At 36.8% G+C, this 12,408-nt stretch overlaps 2 protein-coding genes and 1 long non-coding RNA gene across 5 annotated transcripts in view; 2 read left to right on the top strand and 1 right to left on the bottom strand.

Annotated features, from left to right (window-relative positions):
- Positions 1-8,453, top strand: part of LOC109071879 (striatin-interacting protein 1 homolog) — a 29,427-nt gene extending 20,974 nt beyond the window's left edge. For all 3 annotated transcript variants that reach the window (XM_042747326.1, XM_042747313.1, XM_042747320.1), the window contains 11 exons: positions 806-871; positions 1,020-1,083; positions 1,414-1,485; positions 1,571-1,645; positions 2,671-2,768; positions 2,896-3,022; positions 4,861-4,961; positions 5,044-5,110; positions 5,265-5,369; positions 5,802-6,006; positions 7,126-8,453. In XM_042747326.1, the coding sequence (XP_042603260.1) occupies positions 806-871; positions 1,020-1,083; positions 1,414-1,485; positions 1,571-1,645; positions 2,671-2,768; positions 2,896-3,022; positions 4,861-4,961; positions 5,044-5,110; positions 5,265-5,369; positions 5,802-6,006; positions 7,126-7,376 (1,231 nt within the window). In that variant the 3' untranslated portion in view covers positions 7,377-8,453. The remainder of the gene's footprint in view (positions 1-805; positions 872-1,019; positions 1,084-1,413; positions 1,486-1,570; positions 1,646-2,670; positions 2,769-2,895; positions 3,023-4,860; positions 4,962-5,043; positions 5,111-5,264; positions 5,370-5,801; positions 6,007-7,125) is intronic.
- Positions 8,454-8,886: 433 nt separating this feature from the next.
- On the top strand, positions 8,887-12,350 carry LOC109078339. The gene is made up of 5 exons (XR_002015752.2): positions 8,887-9,062; positions 9,798-9,884; positions 10,051-11,285; positions 11,989-12,075; positions 12,243-12,350. It is a non-coding gene; the product is annotated as an uncharacterized LOC109078339 (long non-coding RNA).
- A 3-nt stretch (positions 12,351-12,353) lies between these two features.
- The window catches only part of LOC109051454 (ankyrin repeat and SOCS box protein 15-like), a 3,886-nt gene continuing 3,831 nt past the window's right edge, over positions 12,354-12,408 (bottom strand). The window contains exon 6 of the mRNA XM_042736151.1: positions 12,354-12,397. Coding sequence (XP_042592085.1) covers positions 12,354-12,397 — 44 coding nt within the window. The remainder of the gene's footprint in view (positions 12,398-12,408) is intronic.

Here is a 12,408-nt window from a genome sequence, read left to right as displayed (position 1 = left end):
GGACAGAGACAGATGAATGGAGAAAAAGAGATGAAATTTGCAACAGAGAAATCTGTGACAGTCACATTTGTGACCCTGGACCACAAAACCAGTCATAAGGGTCCATTTTTCGAAATTAAGATTTACACATCATCTGAAAGCTGAATAAGCTTTCCATTGATGTGTGGTTTGTTAGGACAGGACAATATTTGGCCGAGATACAACTATTTGAAAATCTGGAATCTGAGGGTGCAAAAAAATCTAAATATTGAGAAAATCGCCTTTAAAGTTGTCCAAATGAAGTCCTTAGCAATGCATATTACTAATCAACAATTAAGTTTTAATATATTAACAGTAGGAAATTTACAAAATATTTTCCTGGAAAATGATCTTTACTTAATATCCTAATAATTTTTGGCATAAAAGAAAAATCTATAATTTTGACCCATACAATGCGTATTTGCCTATTGCTACAAATATACCCCAGCGACTTAAGACTCGAGGGTCACATTTTATCAAGTCCTCTTGATAATTCAAAGAGCCACGCAGTACAGTAATTTCCTTTGTGGCTTCTTTACCTGTGGATTGTAACACTGAGCTCCACTGCTGCTTGCAGAGGAGAACGAGAGCGTGAGGGAGGGGGTTCTGCAGCACTTTAAAGACGTTAGTCCAAAAAAGCAATGAAGGGACACATTTATCCTGCTCTTTTTGATAAGTTTAAGCAGCTGTATGTTGGTAGCAGTCCTGTCCTGAACTGAGAAAAGTCTGTTTATGTCCGAGCAAACTCCTCATGTATTCAAAAGTGATTCCCCTTTTCCTCCCACAGAGAGAAAGACATCGAGCACTTTCTGGAGACCAGCAGAAATAAATTTATTGGCTTTACCTTGGGAAAGTGAGTCTCTGATCAATTCTCCTCAGCTACTGATGTTCTAAATCTATGATAAATGATAATACAGGTCACCTTCATTATCATTAAATCAATAAACACTGCTGTTTCTGGTTCACACTGTATATTCTTTCTTTCTAATGTTGCTTTACAGTGACATTGACACTTTGGTTGGGCTACCCAGGCCCATACATGAGAGTGTAAAGACTTTGAAACAGGTAAGCATGGAAACATTTTTGTTTTCTAATATTCTAGTTTTCTTCTAGACAGCTGGATGAGTAACAAAAATTATTCAGACATCATATGCATGAATACTAAATGCCAGAGCATTCTCTCATGCTTCAAATGTTTTGCCCTTTTATTGATTCTCAGTAAGTGGATTATACTGTATATCTGTCAGATTTACCAGCTGTTGAGCCACAGATATGCATTGACGTGAATCCTGTGGTCTAATGCATGCTCTATTGGGGCTGATCAGCCAATCACAGTTTAGATATCCGTGCTCGGTCACCATGGCAATTCTCTCTCTCTCACCCCTTCTCTCTCAACACAAGTATGTCTCCATAGCGGAGGTCCAGATCAAGAGAGAGGAGGAGCTGCAGCAGTGTCCCATGACTATGGTAAGTGACTCAGTTTTGCTGTTCTTCTGCGTGTATTACTGGTTCATTAAGCTGTCAGTCAGAATCGCCTCTTTTGATTGGCTAGGGGGAGGAGGAGGTGGAAGAAACACCTGCAGAGATTCTATATTTGGGAATGTTGCCTAGTCTCTCTCAGTATGTAGTAAGTGTCTTTATCTTTTTACACACTCAGATACTTGTGAATATAGCTGATGCTGATTTCTGTTTTTTTATCAGTTTCTTTCTGATAATATTTCGCAGTTAATCACTAAAGGCAAAAACCTTTTTTTTTCATGCACTGGCCAATATTGGACTGTTTGGCTTATCAAAACATGTTGTTTCAGATGAGTGGAAAGAAAACCTCCAAAATACAATTTTAAGTGTTTTATTTATTGAAATGTATCTGTTTGCATCTGTAGATTTCATTTACAGTGCTAAATTTTAAAGGCCGTTTTCCCAAAACATGGTAAAAAAAATAAAAAATTCTGGCAGTTGTCCAGGGTTATTATAATTAACTAAAACTGAAACTATGATTAAAAAAAAGTTAATTACTTGAATAAAATAAGTGTTAGCTAAAATGTTACAAAATTTAAAAATGTATTTCAGTTAATTGCCAAAGTAACATTTCTCATTTTAATTTAGTTAAACTTGATGTAGTAAAATAACTCAAATAAAACTATATAGACATATTTAAAAAAAAAATGCTAAAAATGACAAAACACAACAAGATTACTAAAATGCTAACTAAAATTAAAATGGAAATGGAAAGTATAAAAATGAAAACCGATTCAAAATATAAAAAAAATAGTACAAAAATAGTATCTCAAAGATACTAAAATAACTTTCCTGTTAACAGTATTTTCTGCTTTCTGTAGTGATAAAAAGAGAACTCCCCTCTGTAAAAATCTAACTTTAATATGTCAACAAAATGAAACAAGAATTTTGAACCTGGCTTTATCCAATATTCAGGTTTCTGTTCTGGAAATCTATGCAAATTAGTGCATATAATGCATATAGTGCATTTAATACTTATGATGGAGGTATCAGAAGGTTCTATGCTCTCAAAAAAATAATTTGCTTCCCAATATTGGATTATGCATTACATTTGGTGATGGTGTAGTGGTTAATGCATGCATCTCTTCAGACAAACCTGGTAGGAATGTTGCACTAATGTTAGTCTCTTTGTAGATTGCTCTGTTGAAGCTCCTTCTGGCTGCAGCTCCAACCTCCAAAGCAAAGACAGACTCTATCAACATCCTAGCCGACGTTCTGCCGGAGGAGATGCCGTAAGTCTACGCACAAATGCACATACAGCAGAGACTCTGCGTTTGATGTGTGCATGCCATATGAAAAGATCAGTGCGCTTTGTTTTAGATGCACAACAAACATTTCCTATGTTTGTGTGGGAAACAGAATCACCGTCCTCCAGAGCATGAAGCTGGGCATTGATGTGAACAGACACAAGGAGATTATCGTCAAAACGATTTCAGCTCTCCTGCTACTGCTGCTCAAACACTTCAAACTCAACCACATATACCAGGTCAGACTCTCTTTATTTGCCATTCCTCTCTCTGCTCGTATGTTGCTGATGTCTTTGGCTGAACTGACCCTGTGTTCTGCTGATAAACTCGCTGCCAAAGCACCATTCATCACAAGACAGCGAAAGAGAGAGAGCCAGGGAGAGACAACAATGAGACAAGCACTTAAACTAAAAAGGATACTCTAAATGCATCATAAAGAAAGTAATAAAATCTGATCTTATACAGCTGGACTCATGTATTAAGCCATCTCTACTTCAGTAGTGGGTTAAAAACAAAAGGGGGTTCAAGCATCAAAATAATAGTTTAATACAGCTTACATTTTTTCCATATATTAGAATGTTTCCTGTTTAATGTTACTTTTTTCTGAGCAAAAAAATATAATGACTATCATAAATTTTTACCATGATTTACAGACGACACCCAGTAAAATGTCATTAAGTGTAACAAGTTTATATACCAAAAAATTTTGTCAGGCATACTTTAGAGCAAGAATCATTGCATTACATTTAAAAAACTTTATTTAAGGATCACACTGAAGTTACTAAATAATCGTCATTTTAAATCTTTACCAATCTTTTCCATTATCCTTCAAAACACTAGGTTTTAACCTATTTAGCAAAAGGTTTTATTTTATTTATTTATTTATGTATTTTTTTTTTTACATTTAAAATATAATACAATTCAGTATGTTGACATTTTCTTTTATTTATTTTAATTTTCAGGTCAGAATAAATATGTTGTTTAATTTTTACATACAGTAAATATATCTGTCATGCTGTTTATTCATATATTATTTGCCTGATTTTTATATAACATTTTATTCCTAAAAACATGCTAAAAATATAAATATATATATTTTTTTTTTCTGGCTGTTGGCATAAAATAATGTGATTAAAATGATATATCCATTCTTTAAGAACCAATGTTCAGATTTATGCTTTGGAAATGTAATGCATATTTAGTTAGATAAAACCTCGTTTGCGTTTAAACATAACATTTTAGCAAACTTAACATGTTAAGTTTGTAAAACTTAGTAAACTTGTCTCATATGCTAAAAAATCTGAGAATTTCTCTCCTCATCAAATTATTTAAAAGTATTAGCAGAGGATCAGAACAAAATGTTCTAAAGCGTGATGTGCTTCATCTTGTCAGCACAGTTCAGACTAATCCTGTATGATAAGCATGACAAATTATGAAAAATGAACGTGTGGGTGTTTTAATTGGCGCCCTCTATTGGTGGAGAATGGAAGTGGTAAAAATAGCACTGCAGTGGGAACAGTTTTATAACGCATACATTTTTTTCTGTGTCATTTTACCCTTTCTCACACTTGACTTGAAAGTTCCCTGAATTTATACAGCACTGAATAATCAGGCAGTCACGCATATCTTTTACCTCTCTCTCCATTTCAGTGACTCAATCACTCACTCGCTCAGATTAACAACAAGAACAAGCGCCAGCATTTCTGATCTGCTGACATATCCCGCCGAGCTGAAGTACAGTTAATTCTGGGTAACAGGAGAGGCTCTGGGTTGCTCTTTGACAGAGTTTGCTCATTAACGTCTAAAGCTGTGATAAACAGCTCTTCAGTATGCATCCAAGTCTCAGCTGAAAGAAACGATGAATGTCTTGCAAATGAAAGCCTAATGAAAGCTTCAGCTCATCTGAGATAGAGGGAAGTTGGCAGTTAATTATGAAACTGACTTGCTCTCGATGTAATGCCACTGGTTTTAAAGTGACATTTCTCCTTATATTAAAATATAGTGTTGTTCATATGCTGAAGATTTTTATGAAGTACTTTAGTTATGAACATGATGTGTTTTTTTTTTTTTCGGATAGTTTGAATATGTGGCTCAGCACCTGGTGTTTGCAAACTGCATCCCGCTCATCCTCAAATTCTTCAACCAGAACATTATGTCTTACATCAGTGCCAAAAACAGGTAGACATTTGGATATATGTTCATTTAAAACCAACTTCTGTGTCTGTCAGTCTTTTAAACATATTGTGTTTTCTGATGGCAGCATTTGTGCCCTGGATTACCCTCATTGTGTGGTTCATGAAATGCCTGAACTCACAGCTGAAAGCCTGGTAATTATACAAAATACTACTTTTATTTTGTCCGTTTTTTTTTTTTTTACTTAAACTTCAACCTTTTTGTAGGTAAAGTAGGTGGGTAAAAAAGAAAGATTCTATCATTTTTGTTGGTTGTGAAGATGCTGAGTGTGTGTCTGTGTGTAAACAGGAAGCTGGTGACAGTAATCAGTTTTGCTGGCGTAATCTCTTCTCCTGCATCAATTTACTGAGGATCCTAAACAAAATTACCAAGTGGAAACACTCAAGAACTATGGTGAGAGAAAGATAATGTTTATTTTAAAGAATAAAAGTGTTTTCATCTCATTTTCTAATACATAACTAGCCCTTGTATGTATAATTTTCAGTGTAATTTGTTCATAAATCCTATTCATTACTATTAGTATTATTTGTTTTGTTTTTATTTATTTTCATGTTTGTCTGCTATTGTATAACCTTGCCCAACTTTACTTGGAAGTCATTTTATTCTGTTTCTCTTGTGGCATGGATTTTTTTAATTAATAAGAGAGACCGAAGACATATAAGTGATAGCTAATGATATCAGTCAGAGACATCTCTAATTGTTTGATACAGTATGTTCAGGTGGATAAACTCTATATAAAGGTTTTTAATTTTTTTTTAATGAATTAATGAGTTTTTACAAAACAACAGTTTTATGTGGTTTGTGCTGGGTCTCCTTCCTTTACAGATGCTTGTGGTGTTCAAGTCTGCTCCCATCCTGAAGAGGGCGCTCAAGGTCAAACAGGCCATGATGCAGCTCTACGTCCTCAAACTCCTAAAGATACAGACCAAGTATCTGGGCCGCCAGTGGAGAAAGAGTAACATGAAAACCATGTCTGCCATCTACCAGAAAGTCAGACATCGGCTCAATGACGACTGGGCGTATGGAAATGGTAAATATCAGGGGGGTTTTCACTCAGGGTTGTGGGCAGGGCCTATGAGAAAGACGCTCAACTTTAAGAACCTGTAGGTGTACTGTAGGTTTGGCATCATTCAGTTTTGAATGATTTCCTTGCTGAAACATGGGTCATATGCTGCAATTCAGAGGCTGTATCTTTTAAAGGTGCTATATGATTTTTTTTTTTACTGTACTAAAGCATAAAAATACTGTAATATGCTTCTAGATATTTAGGAAACATGATAATTTCACATACTTTTTCTCAGAAAAACAATGCTACAGCCAGTTATTCTACTTTGAAATGTGTGTTCCGTGTCTGAATGTCTGTTTTTGTTTCGGTCCATTTGATTCAGGCCACTGTCAATTTACCCAATAGTGTTTCAACACACCGGGTTGCCAGTTGGCAGAAAACACAGCATATTGCAGCTATGGAATCCAGCAAACAAACTGGGTCTGAGATCACAGATTCTACCCGACCTAAAAAGCCTCTGCATCCATTTAAAAATCTCTATGACCACAGGCATATTAAAATACGCATAAATCAACTCATCAACTTATAGTCTAAGGCTTTGTTGTCTTTAATTTTAGATTTAGTTTTTTAATGTTGGGCTTAGTGAATCTGGCAACCCTCATGAACATGAAGTCTGAGGAGGAGGGGGTGGGAGAAACAATGCTCTCCAATATTTTAAATTTGGACTGCAGTAACCATTTTAACCACTAGCTGTCAATATTACATACTGCACCTTTAAAGGCTGCATTCGAAGACAGAATGCATCACAGCAATGAGACAAAGGCTGTTTCGGAAGCTCCTTCAAATGCAGCCTCAAAATGCATCATTCGATTCCCGGGCCATGAAGGATATGACAAATGGATCCTTTGCAGCCCAGACTAACCATTTACATTTATGCATTTAGCAGATGCTTTTATCCAAAGCGACTTACAGTGCATTCAGGCTATACATTTTTTATTTTTTTTATTTTTTTTATCAGTGTGTCTTTTTATTTAACGATGTTTGGTTCGACCTTCGAAGAATGCAGCCCCTGAATTGGGACACAGCTATTGTAGTTGTTCTCATATGTAATACATACTCCTATTTTTCATTCTCTTCTGCCAGATATCGATGCTCGGCCGTGGGATTTCCAGGCGGAGGAGTGTGCACTACGCGAGTGCATTGAGAAATTCAATACGCGTCGCTACGATAAGAATCAGAACACTGAGTTTACACCAGTAGACAACTGCCTCCAAAGTGTTTTAGGCCAGCGTGTCGACTTGCCCGAAGACTTCCATTACAGCTATGAGATGTGGCTTGAAAGAGAGGTTTTCTCCCAACCTATTCAGTGGGAAGGTCTGCTACAAGCCCAGTGATCCTGTTGTGATTATTATGGGACTTGTGTTTCTTATTAAACCGACACAATTGCTGTGGGATCATGCAAATACTCAAAGCACTGAGGGTCTGCCATTCTTGTTCTGTAATGAATTCTTGTAAGTATATATATATGTATATGTATATGTATATGTATGTATGTATGTATGTATGTATGTATGTATGTAAGTGTATGAATATGGAATTGTGGTCTTCCTTATTCTGTGTAAAAGCTGTGTAAAAGGTGCTTTGGGTAAAAAATACAAATATATCTGTTTATGGAATGAAAGAATATCTTCTGTAATATCTGAAGCACACTTTATGTATAATAACTGCACAATACAGTTTTCTAACATACGTACTATTCTGAAATGATCAATATTTATTTATACGGTCACTCACTGTGTCTAACTGTGGAAATGTTTAATGTTTATGTAAATATGAACACTTCATGAGGTTGTGAGGTACCACCTGAGGCAGGGTCTTTCTCAAAAAGTGGTTGATGTATTAAAAATTCATTAATTTATTTTTCCCTGTAGCATCATGTGTTAAACAGGAGGGTGTCTATGTTCTCGAGAAAGCAGCGAGTCACCAGTTTTTGTCCCCACATCACACAAAAGACCCCTGAGCAGCACAATACACACATTCAAAGTGGCCTTGGTGACTGTGCCGTCACCCACACTAAGCATGTCGCTCACTCAATGGTGCTGTTTTTTACACTTCATTATATCTCCGTGTTAACTGCGTCAATCTCTTCTGAGATTATATGACAAGGTCTTGCGAAGCACTGTATGAAATATTTGTGCTCTCTCCATCAAAACACGGCACCTCTCTGTTCATTCGTGCTTGTTTTACAGGGTTTGTCCTGCGATATAATTCCTTATTTTTTATATCCTCATTGTTTTGTACTAAATTAAGGTGCTGTGTGAATGAAACTACCTTTGATGATCCATGCCAAATACAGCACCTTCACTTTTTTTATATGTTCACTGATTTGTTGTACAGACTGCACTGTAAGTGAATGTGGAAAATTGATGTAAGAGTCTTTAATAAATTATAAAGAGAGTTAATAACCATAACCTTGTTTAACATATCTCTTTCTGGAGTTTTAGTTTTGTGTCATATTAACTCACACTCTAGATGATCCACAAAGAGAAATTAGTAAATTGTAAAGATTCAGTTTACCACGGGGGGTCGTTAAGTTGAACTAACTGTGATTGATTTATTTAGTGTAAATCTTTTAAATGGGCAGGGTATAAGATATTTTTCCACTTTATACCATCACACTATTTCTTCATGGAAAAGATAAAAACTTACCATCGAGTCAGAAAACAGTTTTAATAAATAAACGAGGCTTGCTTTAAGACTCATCTCACATCATGCGTCTCATAGCAGATGAGAAGAGTTTGATTTGTTTAATATATTGGCGCAAAATCCGCGAGGCTCTTCAATGCGTCAGTTTTCCATCCGCTCCACGAGGCGGCGCAATCGGGTTTCTCCTTCAGTCTGACTTCCTCGCTGCTTGACCACGTGACGCGTGACGACAGTCACAACAACAACACGTGCAGGTCCTGCAGATGATTTAGTCTTAAAAGCTGTCAGTGTCACTTTGACAGCACATCTTTCAGCTCACCTGCAAACAAAACCGACACACAGTCTGATAAAACCGAGGGTCACGCGACTCACCTGTAAGTAACTTTCCGCATTAAGTGCACTTGTGTTGTCTTGCATGCACTAACGTTATATAACAGTCGTTCTGTTTTGCATACACCTTTGTTTCAGCTTCTGTATGTGAATGTAAGATATACCAGAGCAGGGCACCTTTATCAGTTCATTTAGATTCATGTAATGATGGATTGAATGTGTTGTTGCATGTTCATGTTGTTTAAAATGTGTTTGTTATTGGACAGCTAGCAATGAATTTCTTTGAAGGTTTATCACAGACTCTCAGGCCTCCAGACTAACTAATAAATCGGTAGTTGTTGCTTTAACTTATATAATCTTTTAATGAATGTTATATTATATACAATGTTATAAAGTGGCATAATAATGAATCGTGCTGTTTGTCTCTTCTGAAATTGTAGTCAGTACTGTCAGTAGTATTCTAACTATCTCTGACCTGTTAACACTTGGACAGCTTTATGTTGAAGCATTTATATATTAAATATTTTTGAAACCCAGTATGTAAATGTGTATGCACATTTATTTAATTAAAAATACAGAAGAAATAAACTGGGGAGAAAAGTAGATTGAACTAAGAGATTATTAAGGGTACAGCATTACTTTAGGATAATATACTCTGCAATGTTTTTACACTTGTTTTTAGGAAATAAATGTATGTAGTTAACTTACATGTATTCACTATTATTCAAATTTAGATTTTTTTTATATGCAATGTCTGTATTTGTGTCTTGTCTCTCCAGAAGAAGTGATGTGTTGTTGGTTGGAAGCAGAGCTCTGGACGTGTGGACAGATGTTGACTGTAATGATGGACATCTGCTCATGGACAGGTGAAGTATCTCGTGTGTGAATGTGTGTTCTAGTGCACTAAACATGTAGGTTACCATCATTTTCTTCTTGAGGGTCTTCCTTTGAAAAGCAAATGATGGTAACCTAAGTAGCTGGGGAAGGGACGCGGGATGAGAATTTTTATGCAGCTTTATTTATTTTTTTCAGTGTGTCCAAAAGTATAACCGCTGCGGGTCACAGTGCTGGAAGCTCCAGGGGAGACCGTACTGATATCCCCCTTCTTCAGGCGCGCCTTCACACACACTCCTCCATTCACTCGTATCGCAGAGACCTGGCTGGGATTGAACCAGCAACCTCTGAACCGTGAGGCAGCGCTCTTACCTGCGAGCCACAGATCTCTTGCTGGAGCACCTGAAGGAACTTATATTTGACTGTTTACCTGTGATTACCCAATAAAGAAGTTAAAATAAGCTGGGTATATGATTTTTGGAGGTGGGATTTGAACTCACATCTCCATCACAGTCTCATCCTCAGAGAACATGTGTTTATCCACTAACCCATCATGGATTTCATGCTGTGTTTTAGTGACTTTGTTGGCTGAGTTGGATTTAAAGTAAGCAATTGTGGGATTTGAACTCAGAGCTCCTGAATTAAAACAAAGAGCTTTATCTCCTGATCAACTGAGTCTGTCGAGTCATTTAGCATTTCGAACAGGTTTTTATTGAGAGATTTGTTCTAAACAATGAATAATGACCATGAGGTTTGAACCAGGATTTTCATGTTTGAGATTGAAGCCTTCAACCACTGAGCCACAGAAGCAGTGATGATATTTTGTTGCTGTTTTTACAGTCATTTAAATTTTAAGTTTATTATACTCGATTGTAATTCACAAAACTCACCACAACGTGTCTGAGTCTACTCTGAACCAAGACTAACGAACGCCCTCCTGTGGTGTTTTTTGTGCATTGCTATTTTAGCTCATTGTTTGTGTGTGATTTTGTTCTGTCCTCTTCTACTAAAACAAACTGAAGTGCAAAAAAAGTCAGAGGACCTAAAGCAGGCCCTCATGTGGTGATTTTTGGGAATTACACCGCTGCAAATTGAGTCTAATGAACTTAAACAGGAATTTGTACTGTTCTGTCTGTTCATGTTAAAATACATCTATAAAAAATCTAACATTTTTCACGAATAGCAGAATGAGAGAAACTGAAGTGCGGTTTTTCATCCGCTCCACGAGGCGGCGCAAGCGGGTTTCAGCTTCAGTCTGACACCTTCGACTGCGTGACAACACGACGCTCGAGTCACAACAACAACAACACGTGCGGATCCTGCAGATGAGAGCTGTCAATGTCAGTTTAACAACATGTTTTTCAGCTAATCTGCAAATAAATCCGACACACGGTCCGATGAAACGCTGGACTCGAGTGTGACGCGACTCACCTGTAAGTAACTTAAAGCGCATTTCTCTTGTTCAGTGACGTGCACGCGCTGTTTAGCAGATGATTCTGTAGTTGTTGCGTTTCGTTTATAATCTCTGATCGAATCGCCCTGATAATGACTTTGTAAAGTGTAATAATGAGGGCTCGTGCTGTTTGTCTGTTGATCGTGCAGCAGCTGTTGTGTGAAGCTCTGATGATTCTAGTTCTGACGGACATAATAAGAGCACAGCCTTTAAAATGTGAAAAAAAAAACGGTTGTCGCAAAAAATTAAAAGCATGATGCAAAATATTAAATTTGATGTTAGAGCAGTATGCAGTCAGTGACTAAACACTGAATCATTAACTCTTGATGTTTATATAATCTTATTCTCATGTTTTGTAGATCAGGGATTATTTTGGATGGGAAGATTGTTTTATTATTCAGTATTTCCATTGTAGTTTTTTTGTGGCCTGCAAGAAAGTAATTTAATTAATAGCATCACCAGAATTAAAAACGAACAGTAAACTGAATTAAACTGATTGAGACAGTGTTACAGAAGTATAATAGAGTCTGCATTGTATTATAAATATGCAACACTAATATATCTATCTATCTATCTATCTATCTATCTATATATATATATATATATATTTTTTTTTAATGACCTGTTTTTAGTCTGAATGTGCAGTGTGTCTAATAATTTGTGTATTTGTGTCTTGTCTCCAGAAGAAGTGATGTGTTGTTGGTTGGAAGCAGAGCTCTGGACGTGTGGACAGATGTTGACTGTAATGATGGACATCTGCTCATGGACAGGTGAAGTATCTCGTGTGTGAAATGTGTGTTCTAGTGCACTAAACATGTAGGTTACCATCATCTTCTTCTTGAGGGTCTTCCTTTGAAAAGCAAATGATGGTAACCTAAGTAGCTGGGGAAGGGACGCGGGATGAGAATTTTTATGCAGCTTTATTTATTTTTTTCAGCGTGTGCAAAAGTATAACCACCACTGCGGGTCACAGTGCTGGAAGCTCCAGGGGGAGACCGTACTGATATCCCCCTTCTTCAGGCGCGCCTTCACACACACTCCTCCATTCTCACTCGTATCGCAGAGACCTGGCTGGGATTGAACCAGCAACCTCTGAACCGTGA

Source organism: Cyprinus carpio, chromosome A4 (genome assembly GCF_018340385.1).
Source record: "Cyprinus carpio isolate SPL01 chromosome A4, ASM1834038v1, whole genome shotgun sequence".
Lineage (NCBI taxonomy): Eukaryota > Metazoa > Chordata > Actinopteri > Cypriniformes > Cyprinidae > Cyprinus > Cyprinus carpio.
Note: the sequence above shows the minus strand (reverse complement) of the source record. Positions and strands in the feature narration are given on the sequence as shown.